The sequence below is a fragment of the Balaenoptera ricei genome, chromosome 17 (assembly GCF_028023285.1).
Source record: "Balaenoptera ricei isolate mBalRic1 chromosome 17, mBalRic1.hap2, whole genome shotgun sequence".
In the NCBI taxonomy this organism is placed as follows: Eukaryota; Metazoa; Chordata; class Mammalia; order Artiodactyla; family Balaenopteridae; genus Balaenoptera; species Balaenoptera ricei.
In genome coordinates, this window is record NC_082655.1 from 20,516,765 (window position 1) to 20,539,300 (window position 22,536).

The 22,536-nt window shown below is 41.0% G+C and overlaps 1 protein-coding gene across 4 annotated transcripts in view; it reads left to right on the top strand.

Annotated features, from left to right (window-relative positions):
* Positions 1–22,536, top strand: part of SAMD12 (sterile alpha motif domain containing 12) — a 414,693-nt gene that overhangs the window by 168,570 nt on the left and 223,587 nt on the right. For 3 of the 4 annotated variants that reach the window (XM_059901802.1, XM_059901805.1, XM_059901803.1), the window contains one exon: positions 12,090–12,219. In XM_059901802.1, the coding sequence (XP_059757785.1) occupies positions 12,090–12,219 (130 nt within the window). The remainder of the gene's footprint in view (positions 1–12,089; positions 12,220–22,536) is intronic. The other variant, XM_059901804.1, reaches the window with a different exon arrangement.

Consider the following 22,536-nt stretch of genomic DNA (forward strand, 5'->3'; position numbering starts at 1 on the left):
AACAACTTTGTAAGATGGGGAGAGATGTTTTTATTCACATTTCATTGGTCATGTAGTTGAGAGGCAGAGATGAGTATTGACCCACTGTACAGTGCAAAATATGTGCCTCCTTCCATAATAAGGAGAATGGAAAGAGCCCTGGCCTAGAGGTCTTATGACTGGTGCTGATCCCAGATCTAAGCTTGGCATACCCAGCTTATGGCAAAGGCAGGGTTGTTTTTGATCAGATTTATCTTCATTGATTCAATCACAGAAGTCTAGCACTGAGAAACTCAGTAAGATAAGTCACAGCTTTTTTTCCCTACATCCATCAAGCCAAAGTGATATCATGGTCCTCATTTTTCCCCCGTGTCCATCAGGCCAGAGTGATAGCATGGAGTAAGCATAGAGTTTGAGTTCACTAGCAGTGTGACCTTGGATGAGTTACTTCACCCCTCTAAGCCTGTTTCTCTATAAACTGAAAATACTAACTACTTTGTAGACTGTTGGGAGGATTGTAGATTGTTGGGAAGATTAAAGACAATTTATCTAAAGTACTTAAAACAATTCTTCCCATATGCTGTTACAAAAATGTACCTAATATTATGTCTAGAATGGCATTAATCTCCTCTGCCACATTCCCAAGCCTGATTTGCTCCAACTTAACCAAGCCTGTTCTCCTAGCAATTTCAGAGGAGCAAGAAGAATACCCAAGCACGGAGGGCCTCTTGACCTGGCCCATCATCACCTCTGCCTTGTTCTTTTTTTTTTTTAACTTTTTATTTTATATTGGAGTATATCCGATTAACAATGTTGTGATAGTTTCAGGTGCACAGCAAAGCGACTCAGCCATATGTATACATGTGTCCAGACTCCCCTCCCATCCAGGCTGCCACATAATACTGAGCTATACAGTAGATCCTTGTTGGTTATCCTTTTTAAATATAGCAATGTTTACATCTGCCTTGTTCTTTTGATCAAAGCAAGCCACAAGCTCCTTTCTCTCCCTTCCCTAGACTCAAGAGATGGAGAAATAGATGCTACCTTGTGACCTAAGGACCTCAGGTCATATTGCAAAGGGTCATTTTTTTTTTTTTTTTGGCACTGAAGACATTTTTGTTATCAGTCTACCACATTGTTGTTGTTCCAAAGGAATTTTTGTAAACATATGAAATGATGATCAACAACCAATTTTCTGGTTCCTGTTTGCTTTCAGTTTTGCTTTTGTTCATTCAGCATTCACCCAGGGGTACGTGCTCGGAGTGTACATGTGCCTTGGCACCTCGCAGGCATAGCGTCTCCCCTGTAGGGTGTGCTTATCTGGGTGGATGAGTGATGGGTTTTCCCACTGTACCGTGAGCAGGCACACAGTACAGTGTGATCCTCTCCCTTCGTGTTCCACTTGACAGGTGCAACAATCTGGGCTGATAAGAAAGGCAGGCCTTGGTAACCAGAGCCATCTGGGATGCTGGAGGCATCTTGTTTCCTCTTGACTGCCTGCGCATGTCTGTTTATTCCCTCCATGAGGTTTTATTGTTAGAAACCCTGATACCCAGTAGCGCACATTTGGGATGCGGCAGATCCTAACCAGCATTCCATGCAAGCGTCTGCTTCCCGGCTTGTAAGTGGTAGAGTCTACACATCTAGATGTGCACCTTTATAAATAGTTAGGTGCCTGGGGAATCTGGGCCATATCTTTGGGGTGGAATTAGGACACTTTGTGCCTGACTGTTCCTGGAGACAAGAAAGAGCTGACTCCGAGTCCGAGGAAAAACCACTGGCACAACCTATTGTTGGAAAACATGAGGTGATTATTTGTGTAGTTGCAGCAAAGCCGGCCTGAATAAGGAGGACCATTGCCTTGTGTCTCCTAATTTGGTATCTTTATTTTTCCATCTTTCTTTTCTTTCCTTTTTCTACATGTTCTCACTCTCTCCCTGCTCCTATACCTACCTTTTCCACTAGGGCCTTTTCATCCTCCTCCTTTCCTATCAGCTATTTTTCTTCAGGTCTCAGCTCAGTACACCTAACACCCTCTCACAATGCCTGCAGCTCAGCTCAAGTCAGCTGGACTCCGAGGACTGTCTGTGTTCACTGCACTATTGCTTCCCCAGATCAGGCTTGGGAACCCAGCAGGAGGGTGTACGGATGCCATTCAAGGGATGTGAAGGTAACTCTCCTGAACACATCGTATGCGGCAGGCACTTTAAAGCATTTAGATAAACTACTTGTAATCCTTCCACCAAGGACAAGATAGGAATTATTTCCAGCATATTGAGGAGCATATTTAGAAAGGTTTAGTGACCTTCCCAAGGTCACAGTGCTAGTGAATTCCAGAGCCGGCCTTCAGTCCAGGTCTGCATGATTCCAAATGCCAAGTTCTTTCGTTATATCTCTCTTCATGTCATTCAAAAAAGGAAAAAAGTGAGGATCAGAGATGTGAGCTATCTTGCTAAGAATTATAGTGTTGGAAAGTCTCTGCCTTTTTGGCTCAATATGAGAGAAATCTAATCGGAGGAAAGCCTGTCTTACTCCCAACCTGTGAATGTCAAAAGCACAGCTGGGACTTGAACCAGTTTTCTGACACTCAAGGCTATAGGAGCCATGATATATGATGGACAGACCGTTGTTTCATTCCTTCAGCAAATTATTATTGCCATGTGCCAGGCACTGTTCTAAAGTGTGGGATTCTTTGTGAAATAAAAAAGATCCTTGCCCTTGTGGAGGTTGCAAGCCAGTGGAAAGAAACAGATAATAAACAAAAGACAAAATAAGTTAGCTCTGTAGTGTGTTAGCTGATACTTATTATGGAGAAGGAAGCAGTGGAACAGGGTAATTAATGAGTGTTGGAAGCCGGAGGGAGGAGTGTTGCATTTTTAGTTAGGGAGATTAAGATAGGACTTATTGAAAAGGTAGTATTTGAACAGAGGCTCGAAGGAAGTGAGGGAATTAGCTGTGTGGGTATCTGGGAGAAGACCATTTCAGGCAAAACGAGGAGTGGATATAGTTGGCATTTGTGAGCCACAGCAAGAAGGCTGGTATAGTGGGAGCACATGTATTAAGGAAAGAGTAGTAGTAAAGGTGGCATCAAAGATACTACGTGCTCTGATTGCTTAAGGTTGTGTTAAACGTTTTAAAGATTTAAAATAAAGGCAAGGGAAAAACAAAACGACCTGTTAGGTGCATTAGGCACCTTGATGAAATAATCTAGATGTGGCATAATAGTGTTTCTGATCGGGATCGTAGCAATGTCGGTGATGAAAAGAGATTGGAGTCTGGATGTATTTGAAGGTAGACCCCTCAAGTTTCCCCAGCAGATGAGGTGTGGAATACAAGAGAAAGAGGGGCATCTGTATGAATCCAAGATTTGGGGCTTCAGCAACAGGAAGTGTAGCATTTCTCTCAGATGAGCTCTAGAAGGCAGTTTTGAGAGGAAGAACAGGAGCTCATTTTCGGACAAGTTGAATTAGAAAAGTTTCCTAGATATGCAGATGAAACTGTGAAGTGATCAGTTGTATATTTGATTCTTTTTTTTTTAATTTATTTATTTATTTTTGGCTGTGTTGGGTCTTCGTTTCTGTGCGAGGGCTTTCTCTAGTTGCGGCAAGCGGGGACCACTCTTCATCACGGTGCGCGGGCCTCTCACTATCGCGGCCTCTCTTGTTGCGGAGCACAGGCTCCAGACGTGCAGGCTCAGTAGTTGTGGCTCACGGGCCTAGTTGCTCCGCGGCATATGGGATCTTCCCAGACCAGGGCTCGAACCCGTGTCCCCTGCATTGGCAGGCAGATTCGCAACCACTGCGCCACCAGGGAAGCCCTGTATATTTGATTCTTTACTCTGGGGAGAGAACAGAGAGAGAGACACACAATTAAAAGACGTGATCCCACAGACAGCACCAATGTGACGTGTGGACTGGAAATGAGTGCAGTGGGTAGTGAGATCTGTCTTGAATTGCTCCAGAAGTAGGACTCAGAAATCAGTGAGAAAGATGATGGAAGTCTGACTTCGGCTTTGACACAAAGGACCATTTTAAACTACTAACGCTTATAGCAATGGAATAATGGTGTGTTTCACAGGATGCATTTTCTAATGCTGTAAATTTTCAGGGAGGGTCTTGAATCTAGATCATCATTTTCTCAGATCTAGATCTAGATTTCTTTAGATCTCGTGCAGCTTCAAAAAAAAAGAGAGAAGAAAAATGTAGTAATTATTTTCAGTTAAGGGATTGACGTTTGCTCTTTATGTATTCGACTAAAGTTGTTTACACACACACACCCTTGATACATCTATCATGGCCCAGGTTTACTAGTCACCATTTTATTGATAGATGTCTTAAAGTGGATTGGACTCTTGCCTTGGGTTGAAACTTGAACCTACTGACTATTTAGATTCCTTCAAACTTTCAGTTTCTGTGATTCTGAGCATTTAGGAAGGAAAAAAGCCATCAAAAAATTCAATATGGACAAATTAAGGGAAAACAATTATGTCAAGCCAAACGTCTTTTTTTCCTTTAATGACACCACCATGATGATGCCTTAAAACAGTGGTTCTCAAACTTTCAATCCCAGGACCCTGTTACAGTCTTTAAAGTTATTGAGGACCTCAGTGACCTTTTCTTTACATGGATGGTGCAGATATGGGAGAATAACCAAGTACCCTGTTTAATAAGGATCTCAAATGATGAATTGAAACCTGCAAAATTGAGGTTCACAAAAATCTACCTTCAGGATAAGAGAGCTGTAGCTTGACAGAAATTCATTTAAAGAAGACGCAGAGTTTTAGAACTTTCCCCTAAGTCCTGTATAGTCAGTGATATGACTCAGTAATAATGAAGGTTTAGGCTTAATAACACATTTCATTCATCATATTTAAGACACTGCCTTTTGAAGGAAATATTAACAAGCTACAATGCCCTGTGGAGGAGACTGGAAAGTAAAAGGTCTAAAACAGTTGCTGTATGGAAAACAGTTGAAGAAACTAATCAATGCCACACTGTGTACTTGGAAAAATTACTGAAGTTGCTTAGCCACTACTGCTACTTAGAGGGGTCACACTGCTCAGAAGAGATGAGCCTCACAAATTAGGAAGCATAAAGTGATCCAGGTGATATTAAAGCAGTGGTCAAAGTTAGAAAATGTGAATGAAATGAATCTTTCATTCATCCAAGAGGAAAGGTGTTCAGCTTTTACCTGGAAACTTTCTAGCAGTGAGATATCCTCTCTTGGGAAGACAAGAGGTTTAAGAGCGTCATTCATCATAAGATATTTCGGTTTGAACCCGAAAGTGACCAGGTGGATGTTATAAACTACACTGGGGATAGAATACAATAGAAGAGATACCTTTTAAAATTTGTCTAACCACAGTTTTCCCATGAAAGAGTTCAGGTCGCAGAAGAGGGCATTATTAGTACTTAAAAATTATTTAATTTAAATGCCAAGTATTCTGTGAATTAGCCGATCCTTCTTGATAATTAGAGGCCCTATTTTTGGTAAATGAGCATAAAAGCTGCTAAAATAGACATTAGTGGGTTATTGTTTGTGTGTATGTGTGTGTTCCTCTCCCCTCTCCCCTCTCTTCCTTCCTTTTTCCAATCTTGAGTCAGATGACACAATAGAAGCCAATAAAAAGAAGACCTAGAACTAAAGAAAAAACATTACAAGATGGTAAGAGAAGGAAGAAGCATTTTTAGAGTTCGCAAATGCTTGCTTATAATGAGATGCTGCAAGTTTGTTTACCACTTCCTGATATTTGGCCATAAAGCTTGCTTTGTCCTGCCAGTGGAAATAAACAACAGTCTTTGCTTTCTCTACTTTTTCTCAGTCAACCCACTGGGCTTCATGTAAGCTTAGCTCCTTAAGAGTTTGTACAACTACTGGGGACTTAAAATTTCAGCATTCTCTTATAAATCGAAACACAGTAAATTAAAAGAGAATTTATATTGCAAAACAAATAAGGGATAATTGAATTACAAGATAAAATTTAACTTTAAAAGCACTTTGTAATATTGATATGTTCTTTCAATATCAAACTTCTTTAAAGCATTTTTTATTACTTAGCAGAAATGCTTCAGGTTTACCTTAAAGAACTTAAAACTTAAGAACTCTTTCCAGTTAAATACAAATCAGAAGTTACTGTCAAATGTAGCTGAAATTATTGAATAAGGGTAAATTAAAATAGGAATTACTTGCAAAAAAAAGTAATTTGCAAACAACTTTTCCCTCAGGAATATAATGTGTCTTTTGCATGAAGTGAGGTCTCTGTAAAACAGAAAGTGTGTATATGTCCATGCTACTCCCTCACTTAGTCCCAGCTTACCCTTCCCCCTCCCTGTGTCCTCAAGTCCATTCTCTATGTCTGCGTCTTTATTCCGGTCCTGCCCCTATACACTACCAAATGTAAAATAGATAGCTAGTGGGAAGCAGCCTCATAGCACAGGGAGATCAGCTCGGTGCTTTGTGACCACCTAGAGGGGTGGGATAGGGAGGGTGGGAGGGAGACACAAGAAGGAGATATGAGGATATATGTATACATATAGCTGATTCACGTTGTTATACAGCAGCAACTAACACACCATTGTAAAGCAATTATACTCCAATAAAGATGCTAAAAAAAAAACAAAAACAAAAACAGAACGTGAAGGCATCTGAAATACACATTCAGATTGTCTATAGAAAGGCCAGGACCAATTCAGAAAGAAAATGCCTAGAATTCTGCTTGGTGTTACAATGCATGGGGGTTAAGGTAACAAACTGCCTCCGGCCTCTTTCAGGGGCAACAGAACAAACCAAAATTGTCTCCAGGGATGGAAATCGAGAGAATGATGTAGGAGGCCTGAGTGTAGAGGAAGAAACAGGGCAAGTGTTTTTTCTAATGTTTGCCTTGGGCAAGATTTTTTTTTTATTATTTTCTACTAAATATGAAATACTATCTCTTTGTTTTACAAACTGTTATTTCAGTTTAGGCTCCTTCTGTGGGGGGAAATAAAATGCAGCATATTCAATAAAATTATCTAACGTTGGGTGTGGAGAGAGGCATGAGCGTTGGGTGGCAGAGGAAAGGAGGATAGCTGAAGTAACACTATGGAGCTACGAAGATTGAACAACTCTGCACCTCCCCGTGGGACAATGTGATAAAGAGATTGATGTGCGGTTAACACATGCTTGTTCCAAATGGCCCGTGGAAATCAGGTCTAAGACCTTTAAAGAAATCAGGTTATGTTTCTGCTTTGTACATAGGTTCATTTGTGCCATCTTTTAGATTCCACGGATAAGTGATAGCATACGGTAGGTGTCTCTCTCTTGCTGACTTCCTTCACTTAGTATGATCATCTCTAGTTGCATCCATGTTGCTGCAAATGGCATTATTTTGTTCTTTTTTATGGCGGACTGAGTCACTTTGCTGCACAGCAGAGATTGGCACACCATTGTAGATCAACTCTACTTCTATTAAAAAAAAAAAGAAAGAAAGAAAAGAGCCAGGTTATGGTATTCACTCCCCAAGCCTGGTTGCTATTGGGGTTGGGGGCATCGTGACAGAAGGAAGAGGAGCGCAGGTTGACCTGGGCTGCTATGTGAGCAACTGAGGCGGAACAAACAAAAGTCTGCTCTGAGAATAGAGAAGGCAGCGCGCACTGGGGCAGCTGAAGTCGACGATGGCTCTTCACAAGTTAATGTGTACGGCTGAGTAATAGTCCACTGTGTACATGGGCCACATCTCCTTTATCCATTCGTCTGTCGATGGACGCTCAGGTGGCTTCCATGTCCTGGTAGTGAGGTGGATGGACCCAGAGACTGTCATACGGAGTGGGGTAAGTCAGAAAGAACAACACATACCGTAGGCTAACGCGTATGTATGGAATCTAAAAAAAGAAAACATGGTTCTGAAGAACCTAGGGGCAGGACAGGAATAAAGACGCAGACACAGAGCACGGACTTGAGGACGCGGGGAGAATAACATGGACATATATACACTACTAGGTGTAAAATAGATAGCTAGTGGGAAGCAGCTGCATAGCACAGGGAGATCAGCTCGGTGCTTTGTGACCACCATAGGGAGGGTGGGAGGGAGACGCAAGAGGGAGGAGATATGGGGATACATGTATAGGTATAGCTGATTCACTTTGCTATACAGCAGAAACTAACACACCATTGTAAAGCAATTATACTGCAATAAAGATGTTAAGAAAATAATTATTCAGATTAAAAAAAAAGTTAATGTGTAGCAAACTAATAACAAGTTCATATTAGAGCCAAGGCTAAGAATCAGTTGATAAATGGGGCCGATACATGTATCACTATCTGAGTAAGAGAAAAAACAGAGCTTATTAATGGTAGGAATCTGTATCCCTCCCCACTGTATTTGTTATGCCTGTTTACATGGAGGCATATCCCCGTAGGTTCGTATGGTCTTAAAAATCTGTACCTGAAGCTTTGTGTTTATTGCTGTCCAAGCATGTAACACCAAATTACTGCTGAGTAAGAGTATATTGTGAAGGCAAAGCAAAGCAACACCTGGATTGTTAGCCTCAGAACACCTGGATTTATAATAAAAGGAAATGTATAACACAAGAGTCCATGGTAAGCTGGTGAGGATGTATTCTGAGTTGACTTGGTGTGTTTGGATTCATCTCCCCCTGAATCTCCAGTTGATGAGACTTGTCTTGGAGCTGAGGGTGCTCCATTTCCTAGGAAATGAGCAAGTTGAAGAATGACCTCCCAGGAAGTTTGGTATATTGGTGTATAAGCAGTTTATCTTCTTGCCTTTCCCTTCCTAATTTACAGCCTTCTGTGACTGGTTTATAGGAGTTTTCAAAAGATATGTGATTAGCTTTACTTGCAAGAAACCTGCAAGGGGTTTCAGGGCAATGATGTGTCAGCTATGAAGTCATTCAGCTAATCTGAAAGAAAATTTTTAGAGCAGGAAGGAGCCAGATTCAGAGGTGCTGACTTGTGAAACATGGTGGGAAGTGCCTTCCTAGCTAAAAGAGCTGAAACTCTGGTTTCCTAATCATGCGAGGGAAAAGTGATGACGAGCAAAAGGGAAAAAGCTAAACAACAACAAAACATGCACTCATTTGCACCATCCATGCCAGAGGCCCTTCTTTCTCATCAAAATTAGGAAAGCAATTGATATGGTTGTATGCAGTGATTAGAGGGAAAATGGCTGGCAGTCTGTGACTAGAGTATGCAGAGTGGAAGGGAGAGACGGACAAGTTTGAATAGGAGCCACGTGAGCAGCACACCGTCGGGGGTAGAGCAGCGAGGGCTAGACTTGAAATTCACTGCTGATTAAAAGTAAGGCAGGTTGGACTTGTTAGAAAAAAAAAAAAAAAGTAAGGCAGGTCTGTGAGCTCAGACTCAGTGAGAATGGTTTCATTTCATTAATTCATTCGCTTATTCACTGTGGCTCTGGAGAGCCTCTGTTAAGTGCAAGGTACTCTGGGGAGGACAGTCATAACTATTGTGTCCTCACTGAGTGTGCCAGTTACTAGGGTTGCAAAACAAATTACCCCAACACTTAATGGTGGAAGACAACGATACATGATGCTAGTGGATTATGTGTGTCTCTGCATCATGGCGTCTGGAAGTCTGAGCTGGAAGATTTGAATCCTGGTAGCTGGAATCATCTAAAGCTTGGTTACTCATTTGTCTGACGGTTGATAGGGTTGGTGGTGGCTGTCAGCTGAGACTTGAAGCTGGGGGATTGGCCAAAACTCCTATACCTGGTCTCTTCATGTGGTCAGAGCTTCCTCACAATATGGTGGCCAGGTTCTGAAGGTGAGTGCCAGATGAGGGTGAGCCAGGCAGAAGCTCTGTCTCTTTTCTGATGTAGCCTCAGAAGTCACAGATGGCATCAAGTCTGCTGTACTCCATTGGCCAGGCCCTCCGTGAACCCTGTCAAAATTCAGACGGAGACAACATCAGCCCCAAATATCGGTGGAGGAATGAAAGCCACAATCAGTGAAAGGGAGATATGTATGTGTGTATGTATGTATATGTGCATATGTAAAATCATCTTTGGAAAAATGCAATCTGCCACTCCTGAGAGTGAAAGAAAAAAAATTACCACAGCACAAAGCAAAACATGATGTTTCATTTGTGATTATTTTATAAGTGATGGCCCAAAGAATCATACAATTCAAAATATACTAATAAAAAATAACACCTGAACACTGTTTTCTAAACTTGAATCACCTGCATGTCACTTCCACTGTTTTTACTATTACCATCTATATTATTGTTTTCTTAATTTTTCTTGAAATTGACCCATTTTTTATTGAAGTATAGTTGATGTACAATATTGTAAGTTACAGGTGTACAATATAGTGAGACACGATTTTTAAAGCTTATACTCCATTTATAGTTATTATAAAACATTGGCTATATTCCCAGTGTTGTACAGTATATTAATGTAGCTTATTTTATACCTATTAGTTTGTACCTCATAGTGCCCTCCTCCTATCATGCCCCTCCCCTCTTCCCTCTCCCCACTGGTAACCATTAGTCTGTTCTATATATCTGCGAGTCTGCTTCTTTGTTGTTATAGTCAATAATTTGTTGTATTTTTTAGATTCCACATGTAAATGGTATCATAGAGTATTTGTCTTTCTGTGTCTGACTTATTTCACTTAGCATAACGCCCTCAAAGTCTATCCATGTTGCTGCAAATGGCAAAATTTCCTTCTTTTTTATGGATGAGTAATATTTCATTATATATATATATATATATATATATATATATACATACATACACATACATCACATCTTCTTTATCCATTCATCTATTGATGGACATTTAAGTTGCTTCTGTATCTTGGCAGTTGTAAATAATGACCCAGGTTTTTATTAACTCAAATTTGTTTTAAAAGCAATCTAGGTATTACTACAGAAAATAGAATGTATTTTTGCCATAATTTATTTGTCATAAAATAAAGGTAACCTTAAATATAAAAAAAGTAAAACAGAGCAGTTATTATATGCTAGATGAAAATTCTGCTTTCCAATGACAGTTCCGAGGCTGAACGAAGCCCTCTCTTTGTCAAAGATCTTGTTAGCAGGTGTTAGAAAGATGTTAAATCACACTCATACAAAATCAAGGCTCTCCCCTTCACATAATCTGAGAGATTGAAAGAGAAGTGAAAGAGAATGATCCCTAGTGAGGTCAGTGCTATTTAAGGCCAGGTCTGTGGACTGTCCAACATCCTTTGGAGAACTACTTATATTAAAATCTTGATCCATATTGCAAACACTGATCCAGAATGATAAAGATTATAGCTAGTTAAGCTTTCATTTAGCCTCAGCCAAGTCCCTGGGATCTCTGAGGCAGACCGGCATCTAGCACAGTTGATGCTTGTTGATGAATGAATGTATTTGTAACCTCCCATTGGTCAGAGGCTGGGTCCTTTGCACCTTTGTGTTTCGTTTTGTTTCATAAGCCTCCCCGAAAGATCCAGTGAGCAATAAATGACTCCGGCTAGTTGGCTTCTACATGAAGTCTAGCTACACTCATTATCTTATTACCATTCCCCACATGCTGGTGGAATTGACTTTTTCCTTACCTACTGTGCATAACTAATTCCTAGACTTTACAGGACCACCCTAAATCCAGAGCTCTCAGGAGCTATTCTTATGTAAGTATCTAAATCCTATAACATTCGTTCCTAAAATAATTATTAGCACCTGCTGGGGCCAGTTATCCTAGGTCCTAGAGATATCAGAGGATAGTGAGAAATGGACACTTTCTTGTGATACAGAGAAAGGCCACTTGGGGGCAGCTGTTTCACCCCTAAAATTTAGTCAATTGCTTAGCAACCTAATTGTCTTGTTGTTAGAGTAGTCATCAGAAAACACTACTTCCTGGGGACTTCTCCCAGTAGAGAGAACCTGAGAATAGGTGTAGTTTTCATGGCCTTCTCCACCTGGACCTTTTCTTTCTGGCTTTCAGGGGCATGGGGAAGGTCTGCAAAGGCTCAGAGGAAGACAAGAGTCAGATATTTATCTTCAGGGAATCCAGCCTGTAGCCTTTACCACACTATAGGACTTCTAACAGCAGCGCCTTTCTAGGCATGGGGCTGGCATTAACAGATCTTCTTTTCCTTCTTTATTTATAGTCGGCTACGGTGAAGCTGTCAAAACCAGTGGCTCTGTGGACTCAGCAGGATGTCTGCAAGTGGTTGAAGAAACATTGTCCGAATCAGTATCAGATCTACAGTGAGTCATTCAAACAGCATGACATAACTGGTAAAGTATGCAGTATCCGAAATATTTCACTCCCTCTCCCTCTTCCCATCTCAATGGCCTTTCCCACACCCTTAAAATGAAAAAGCATCTCCCTGCTGAAATTGTCTGGCATGGTGGGTTTACTTTAAAAGGAACGATAAATTCCAGATCCGGGCACGCCATGCTGCTTAACAAGCATAAGTGGTTATTACAGGGAACCATGGATTTTGAATGTCTAGTATAAAAGTATGTGGTAATCAGGGTAAGGGGTTGGGGGATCCTAGAGAAAATAAGAGTGTAGCAGTCCTAGAGTAAAGAAAGGGAGGAGATCCTTCAAATTAATTTGGTTACAAGGTCCGTAGGTAGATGTTTTAAGAAGAAAAGGTTTCTAAATGGGAAAATTCTGGACTGAATATAATAATACTAACTCACTGCTCCTGAGGTGAATACCCTCAAAGCACAAATTAAGACTCCCTTTAAATCAACGGGCTTCGAGTATTACATGTGGAAGTCGAGAAGCGCTTGGCAGCAGGAAATATGACAGCATAATGAACTGTAAAAGTCTGTAGGATCGTGTCTCTCAATTGGAGAATGGAGTGGGTAAGAGGGAGCGGATAGGTCCACGGTGGGGGCCCATCAGAGTAAGGGGGTCTTTTGCAGACCTCGCCTGCCCACCTGCCCTGAGATTCTGCTTGATTGTGGGTACCATTCCTCCCACCCTCCTCTTTTGCAAACCTTATAATGAAAGATAGGATGGAGGAACATGCTCTGTGCACCAAAACTGTGCTTCAAGGTGGGAAAGAGTGTTGAGAAGATCTGATTCCAGTCCAGATTCTTCTTTTTTCTAAGTGAAAACTGACCCTCTAGTGGGAAAGGGACTTGCTCTCGAGTAGTTCAGCACACCTGATGCCAAGCCCTTTCCAGACTCATGCTTTGCATCTTCAGAAATGCTAACCTCTCTATATTCACTCCCGTCACTTTGAAAAGGGTCACGTCAAGCAGAAAGCTTTATTTTTGCAGTTCAATTCTTACCCTGTAGCTTCAAGATCTGGGGCAGATCGTACCTCCTTAGAGCAGGACTAGATGGGTGGTTTTCAAAGTGCGTTCCGTGGAGCCCTTGGTTGCACTAGAGGCTGCCAGAGGGACATGCTTTGGGTTGAGATGGGTGTGTCCGTTTCACATATTCAAATTGCACAGAAAACTTGATTTGGAAAAAAAAGGCTTCTAATATTAAATAACATTTTTTTTTAATTTTATTTTTATTTATTTATTTGGTTGCATTGGGTCTTCGTTGCTGCACACAGGCTTTCTCCAGTTGCATCGAGCGGGGGCTACTCTTAGTTGCGGTGCGCGGGCTTCTCATTGCGGTGGTTTCTCTTGTTGCAGAGCTCAGGCTTTAGGCACACGGGCTTCAGTAGTTGTGATACGTGGGCTCAGTAGTTGTGGCTCGTGGGCTCTAGAGCGCAGGCTCAGTAGTTGTGCACAGGCTTAGTTGCTCCACGGCATGTGGGATCTTCCTGGACCAGAGATCGAACCCGTGTCCCCTGCACTGGCAGGCGGATTCTTAACCACTGCGCCACCAGGGAAGTCTCTAAATAACATTTAAATAACGCTGAGCTAGATTATCAGAGATTCCTGATGACCAAGTTAGTAATGTTTAAATATGTAAGGAACACACAGGTGTAGCTCAAAGTGAGGTAACAGAGAGTGAAATCCTCCTAACTTAAGCATAGAAATGGTCCTTAATATACTTCTTTTCTCCTCTGAACTGGAGGTAATGGCCCATTTGGATGAAATTCCTGAAATCCTGAAAGCAGTGTCAGAACTTAGCTTAGATTCCAAGCGTCTAGATTCTTTTTCTTAGTCCCTCACTTAAGGATATAAGAAAATCCCATACAGGATCAGTTATTCCACCCTTAAAATTTATCAACCAGTTAGTAACCATTTGGCTGATTATGGTAACCTTCATGAGATAATGTCTGTTTCTTAATGCTTGTGTGATAGTAATGGCAAAACCTTTGTCATGATCTTATTAGAAAGTAGTGTTATCTTTTGTTAGGCGTGGGAATTCTGTGATACCCTTGAGGGAAGGGTAAGCATTTATAATGGTTTGAAAAGGATGAGCATTACACCCCCCTCAGAAATAAAGATCTCATGCTTCAATGCTTATGGAGTAAATGGTACCACTTCCTAAGGCTTTCTGCTAAGTGGCCTTGTGTTGCAAACAGCTGTCATATTGCTTTTGGTGGCATACTTGGTCTCCACAAACACCTCTGGTATTGGTAAATCGCAACCTTCTTGAGATCTTGGACAAGCTGCTTAACCTAGACAAGTTATTCAACCTCACTTCTTCATCTTCAAAACGGAGATGATAATAATAACAATGCCTGTCTCAGAGAGTCATTGTGAAGATTAAATGAAATGATATAAACAAACCACTAAGTTAATCATTTATTGACACCTTCTACATACTAGCACTGTGCTGTTCTTCATGTCGAAATTCATCTGGAGGTGTCTAAAATCATACTGTTACTTCATTCTGAGGGCAGCCTGTTTTCTGGCAAGAAAAGAAAGCAGGGGATTATTTGGGGACTTAGGAGAGAATGATTTCAGGTTAACATTTGACACACACATCTTTCTGACCTTCACCTATTCAAGGCCTCAGAAGACCACTTTTGTCTCCTGTTTCTCTCCAAGGGTGAATGTAAACTACCCAAATGATCACAAGTGCCAAGTGGCCCGAAGATAGCTTTCAGGACTGAAGCCAGCCCTGTGATGCTGGCGGCTGCAGGAATCCTAGTGCCCTTGTAGGCTCTGATAAACTGGGCAAAGAGGATTGTGCAAAATCAAGACGTGATGGCAGAGAGAGCCTCAGCAGCCCATGCAGACAGTAGAGTGTCTTAGAGTGAGGGCCGGGAGGGGGTTACAAGTGCCAGGTCAAAGCCCAGACTTGCAGCTTAGCTCTGTGATTCTGTGAAGGTGACTTGGTGTACTCCCGCTTTCTTTACCCGTAAAGAGGAGATGATAATAGTACCCGCCTCAGAGTGTTGCTGTGAGAGTAGCTCACGGTCACAGTAAGCAGGCAGTGAATGTTAGCTGCTGCTGTTTTCCTAAGTGCTGCTGCGCTTTCTATGAAAACAAACCACACACATAAACACTGATGAATTCATCCATCTTTATTATCCTGAAAATTATAATGAGCACCTAAGGATGGGGGTTGGGATCTGGGCTGGTAAGTATCCTGTGCTTATCTGCAAGGCCGCAATAAAGACGTCCATATGTCTCTTATTTATGCTTAGATTCTCCTGAGTACTGCTGTTCATTTATGTGTCTTAAAGCAAGGGTCTCCAATATCATGCTCATCAGGGAAGCATGTTATATCTCTGTAACACATCAACAATCCCTTAATTTAGAGGCGCGTGGGACCATGGCGATAAATAAAAAAGACATATTGAATGGAAAGAAGAATCAGGAAGAAAAAAAAGATGGGCTTTCTTTTTTTTTTTTTTTTTTTTAAACATCTTTATTGAAGTATAATTGCCTTACAATGGTGTGTTAGCTTCTGCTTTATAACAATCAGTTATACATATACAATATGTTCCCATATCTCTTCCCTCTTGCATCTCCCTCCCTCCCACCCTCCCCATCCCACCCCTCTAGGTGGTCACAAAGCACCGAGCTGATCTCCCTGTGCTATGCGGCTGCTTCCCACTAGCTACCTATTTTACATTTGGTTGTGTATATATGTCCATGACACTCTCTCACCCTGTCACATCTCACCCCACCCCCTCCCCATATCCTCAAGTCCATTCTCTAGTAGGTCTGTGTCTTTATTCCCGTCTTGCCACGAGGTTCTTCATGGCTTTTTTTCCCCTTAGATTCCGTATATATGTGTTAGCATACTGTATTTGTTTTTCTCTTTCTGACTTACTTCACTCTGTATGACAGACTCTAACTCCATCCACCTCATTACAAATACCTCCATTTCATTTCTTTTTATGGCTGAGTAATATTCCATTGTATATATGTGCCACAAGATGGGCTTTCTGATTACAGACCTGAGGCAAATCCTCCTCCTCCCACCCCGCCCCTGTTCTCCACCCCTCGGCCTCTGACAAGTAATAACTGTGCAACATCACACAAGCTAGTTTCAAGTCAGTGATATGAGAATAATATTTATCTTAAAGGGTTGTTGGAAAGGTTAAAGGGGATGATGCATGTGAAGGGTTTAGCTTTACGCCTGATACATAGTAGACATCCGTTCAGCAAGTATTTACGGAGCATCTACCCTGTACCAGGTTTGGGGAATACAGCAGTAAATAAAATGGTCAGTGATCTGTGTAGGGAAAAAATTGTGCCTCCATAGAAAACTGCATCCTCAATAGCACATCATTTCGGGTTGTCTAATTCTGATTCTACAAAGCTGTTCTACAACTCTGTAAGTTGTAGGTAAGTGATAGCAGTATAAAATAATGCTTGTGTGTAGATGTGTAAATTCTGTCCCACGGAGGTTCAGTTGACTTCCCAATCCACTGTGGAAAAGGTGAGTTTTGTCTCCCACTTACACATTCATTTCACTCCTGATGATCTAAACATGTGTCGGCTCTTTGGAGTCTCCTTTGAGTTGGTTGTAACATCTTATCAGTTTCCACAAAATCTTAAACATGTGTTTATTTTTGTATATGATGAGAGTCATGATTTTAACTTTTTTGAAAGGTATCCTTTTACCTTGGTAGTTGTTTCATCTTTTTTTAATTGGTTTCAACCAACAATTCCACTATATTAACATCTTTCTGATGCCTTTGTTTAAAATACATTATATTCTAAACAAACTCCCCCCCCTCCGCCATCCAGTTTCTCCAAAGTCTAAGGAAACTTAAGGTATGTTTTAACACACCAGTATTCAAAACCTTGTGCAAATTTCCTATTAGAATTTCTGAGAATTTCATTGTGTCCAGAAGGCAGCTGCTATTTTATGGCAGATGAGTTAAATCAGAAGAGACTCTACTAGTGGTAACTCCCTGCAGAAGCGCTCTTAACAGGCATAAGATGGTTAGAACACCTGAGAGGCATTAGGATAGATAGATTTAAATCATCAGATTAGGCTTGAAGGAAAGAAATTTGTCTATTTTCCTGTGCTTGCAGGATTCTTTCCCCAGCTTTCTGAGGCCGGGCTTGGAATGCTGATGAGGAAGCTCTGCTGGGACCAGGTGTAAGCTCACAGGCAATGTTTGGATTCTTTTTTATGCACAGTTAAGAATCTTTTCAGGTTTGAGGCAGTTTCAGCCCCTGGCTGTGCCTGGTATTCTTCCTGTGGTGGCTGCTAAAATCAACTCATTTCCTTCAGCATCAAGCCTTTCTTTCCTCTGTAAAGGGTTCTTTCCCCTCCCAACTTTAAAGACTTATCTTCCTGAGTGAGGCAGTCAGAGCTCCTCAGAATACAAAGTGTATCTTTAGAAGCTATTTGGAATGTGTAAAAGGTTTCCACGTGGCCTGCTTCATGGAACACAGGTGGGAATCCTTTAGATGTCTGCAGGAATAAATACTTACCCTGTGAATGTCCCCTGCAGGTGGTCAGTATTGACTTGTCACATTTCTCATTGGTCTCCTACAAAATCAGTGAATATTTCTGGTTCTTTCTGTGCTTCAGACACTGCCCATTTGTACCTCTTTCCCCTTTTCAAAATATTCCGCTGGGATGTAGCACCCTGAAATTTGGTAGTTCTGCTTATGCTATTGAATAAAGGGGAAACCTCTTTATCTTTTTCAAACCTTTGGATTGTGGGCTCTGTGCATTTGCTAACATTTACCCTTCTGCTATTGTCTTCCTAGTCTTTTATCACGGTTAGAATTACCCATGGAGGTCAGTGGGGTGTGTAGTAAACAAGTGTCCAAAGAAGTGGAGTAATTATTTTATGTGCTATACCTGTGAGAACACTACTTTGTGGAACCCAGTATAGCCCAATAAAATGTGGGCTTGTTGAACTACCACAGTGCTTCATCTGCGCATTTTCTTGTCTTTATTGGTTTTCCCTCTGGATAGCGTGTTCTACTTTTGTATATCTTTGTATTTTGTTACATTTCTCTTTTGTATGAACTGCTCTACATTTTTTATTGACTCTCGAGCAGCATTTTGTATCTGCATAGTAAAGTTTTGATATCATCAGGGCATGAGTTTCCCACATATTAATTTTCCAATAACAGCATTTATTCTTCATTTTTAACACCCTTTGATAGAAAGCTTACTAACATCACCTCTATACTCCTCAGCATTCTTAAACCTAGGATGCTGAATTTGGTTGTTTTGATGATTCAGGATAATAGATTTCTGAATGTTGGAAGTGACTTCAGATGTCATCTGAGGTTTTATGGGGTCAGTTTAAAAATACGCCTTTCAATGAGAAGTATGAATGGAGATCAGAATATCAGCTTCATTCCCGATAAAGCTTTTTTGGAGAATATCCTTTAGGTCTTCAGATGAATTGATTTGCTAAGAATATTTTCCCTCTAAATCAGGTATTCTGGTCACTGGCACAGCTGGGAAGTGCCCCTCTAACCGCCTGGGAGAAAGCAGACTGCATCAGGCACACAGGTCACAAGACAGGACAGAACATGAGGCTGGGCTGGGCAAACCCGTTTCCTGCTTCCAAGGGCACCAAACAGAGGGGAGGAGAGAGGCCAGGAGCGTTAGTCAGGGCAGTTCTTCCATGAAGGAATAGGGTGGGGAACGAGTGTCCTCCTACCACTTCAATCATATGTCTCCCCACGTGTCCTTTCCAACATCCCTGCTAGATGGCCAGACAGCCTTTGCTCAGACACCTCCAGGGATGAGCATTTCATAATTTTTAAAAGCAAACTGTTATTTTTTGTTTGTTTTGGTCCAAGATTTTGGATGACGGTGACGGTTACAGTGCTTGGTTTTCCTTGCTCCCTCCTACTCTGAGCTACAGGGCTCTCAAATGCCATGCTTTCTTCTACCATCCTCAAACCTACCCTTTTACCTGGATAATTCCAGCTTCCTTTTGGGCTTTAGTTCAGATACTACCTCCTGCAAAAGCCTTTCTTACTCCTCCTCATCTGGATTAAGTAACCCATCCTGTAGCTCCCAGGATAAGCCCTGTGATAGAACTTGTCCCATGAAGTTGATAGTTGAAAAATATAATGATTAGAAAGTTCTGCTGAGGTTTTACTGAAACCCAACCCTAGACCCTGTTTAGGTTCCTGGGTTATAGAAACCTTTGCTGAAGAAAGCCCTTCATGACTGCCCCCCAGTACAGATTCACGTGCCAGGCCTCCATGGAACCATGATGCCTTCCCCCAGCCTTTCCTTCATCCCAGTGGCCTGTTGAGTGGCTCTCCCAACATGCTTTCTCCCAATTCCTTTCTTCATCGCTAGTAAAGGTCTGGTTTCTGCTACGCTGAAAAGTTACACGCTGTTTGATGGGCTTTCCCTAAAACTATTTACCCTCTACCCATCTGTCTTCTCCTGCCTCTTGTTTCAGAAAGCATGCTCTTATTCCCTTCTACAAACAAGCTTTTTCTGCCTTTCCTTTAACCAGACGTTCCGTATATCCTCTGGATATTTGCTTCCTCAGTTACAGTCATCCTCTCATCTTCAGTCTAGCTACACTGGCTACCTCCTTTCTCTCTAAATACAGTTGACCCCTGAACGAAGTGGATTTGATATACACAGGTCCACTTACACGCAGATATTTTTCAATGGAAAATGCAATAGGGCTACATGGTTCATTGAATCCGCGGATGCAGAGGAACCATGGATACGGAGGGCTGACAATACTGCAGGCGGATTAACCCCCTCGTTGTTCGAGGGTCAACTGTAGCTTCATTTTAGCCCCTTGACCAATCCCTTTCTATTCATTTCATTTATTTGTTAAATCATAATTAATTCATTTGTTTTATAAAATTTATGTGACCACTACCACATGCCAGGCAGAACACTGTACCCAACAGCTTCAGAATGTATGTACTTCCCAGTTCAGGGGACTTATTCACCACGATGTACTGTACGCCAGGGCACAAATCAGTCTCAGTAAATTTGAAAAAACTGAAGTGGCACAGGGTACACTCTCTGACCAAAACAGAATTAAATTAGAAATCATTACCAAGAAGATCCCAAATATTTAGAAACTTAATGCACATCCATGTAACCAGATGGGAGAGGGGAAAAAAAAATCGCAAGAGAAACTAAAACATATTTTGAACTGAATGATAGTAGAAACATTAATATTTCAAACGTTTGTGTGGTACAGCTACAGAACTTAGAGGAAAATTATAGCATGAAATGCCTGTATTAGAAAAGAAAGAAGAAAGAGTTGAAATTGATTAATTAAAATTTTACCTTAAGAAGTTAGAGAAAGAAGAATACTAATCTCAAAGAGCTGAAATCAGTAAGACAGAAAACATACAGGCAATAAAGAAAATTAACAAAGGTAAAGCTGATTCTTTGAAAAGATCAACAAAAATTGATAAATGTCTAGATAGCCTGAATGAGGGAAAAAAAGAGCATCAAGTGAGAAATTGGGGATATCACTAAGTTTTCTACATTCATTAAAAGAGCAGAAAATACTATGAACAGGTTTATGCCCACATACTTAACAACTGAGATGAAATGGACTAATTCCTTAAAAACTATAACTTACCAATATCTGACTCAAGAAAGCTAGAAAATTTAAATAGCCATGGATCTCTTAATCACTTAAACTTTTAATCAGAACTTCCCATAAAGAAAGCTTCAAGCACAGAAGGCTTTTTCCAGTGAATTAAAACAGTCGAGAATTAGCAACCAAACTTTCACAAATTCTTTCAGAAAATAGAGAAAGGGGGAGCACTTCCAAACTCATTTTATGAGACCACACTAACCCTGATACCAAAACCTGACAAAGATATTACAAGAATGGTATGGTACAGACCAATATCCTTCATGAACATAAACCTACAAACCTTGACAAAATACAAGCAGGTTGAATCTCACAATAGACGAAAAGGATATTACATCATGTTCATGTGTGCATAGGAATGTAAAGTTGATTCCGTTTTTGAAAATCGATGTGATTTGTCATGTTAAGAGTAAATGAAGAACGTCATATGATCATCTCATTAGATGCAGAAGGCTTCTGATTTCAGCTCTGATATGTAAAGAGCTTGGATGTCATCACTCTGATCCTTACCACAAGAAAAAGCTGGACACAGTGAGTTTCCTGGTAGTCTGGTGGTTAGGGCTCCATGCTCTCGCTGCCGAGGGGTTCAATCCCTGGTTGGGGAACTAAGATCCCACAAGCTGCACAGTGCAGCCAAAAAGGAAAAAAAGCTGGACAAACTGAAAACCAGTGGGGTGTTTTTTTTTTTTTTTTTTTTTGGACCCATCAGAGAGCTGATGTCATAATGCAAATCACCCCCCTGAAATCTGGAGAATAGGGCACATGCAGGAGATACAGAACCCTAAAGACCTGCTTAGCTGGAACAGAGACAGACCAATAATAATGGACAAAATATTTGGACACTTCACAAGGAAGGTAAAAGAATGGCCAATAAGCACATGAAAATATGCCCAGCAATATTAAGTCATCAGGAAAATGCAAATACAACCCAGTGAGATATCACTTTACACCCAGTAGAATGGCTGAAATTCAAAGGATTGGCAATACCAAGTGTTGCTGAAGATGTAGAGCAACTGGATCTCTTGTACACTGTTGTTGTGAGTAAATATGGTGCCACCAGATGCAGAAACTAAATTTCTTACACAGTTAATCACACACTTATTAGATGATCTGCCGTTCTGCTCTGAGATATTTACTCAAGAGAATCGGAAACATATGTTCATAAAAATTCCAGTCCACTCATATCCAAAAGAGCTTTACTCAGACAAAAATTTTAAACAACCCTTAGGTCCATGAAGAGTAGAATGGGTAAAACAAAGTGTGCTGTATTCACACCAGAAACAATGCAGAACAATACAAAGGAACCAACTACTGATGCATATGACAACATGAATGAATGTCACGTTATACTCAGAGAAAGAAGTTAGAAAGAAAAGAACACACACAGTGTGATTCCAATCATATGAAATTCTAAAACAACAAAATTAACTTACAGTGATGGCAGTGAGATCAGTGGTTACTTGCGGGGGTGTGTGTGGTGGGGTACTAGAAGGGAGATTGATATAAAGAGGAGCAACGGAACTTTCTGTGCTGATGAAAATGCTTCGTATCTTTGTCACAGTTATCTATTTGGCACCTCAAATCTGTGAAATTTATTGTAAGCAAGTTATATCTCAAAGCTGGTATTTACAAGCTTGTGTGCTTTCCAGATTTTCTAAAA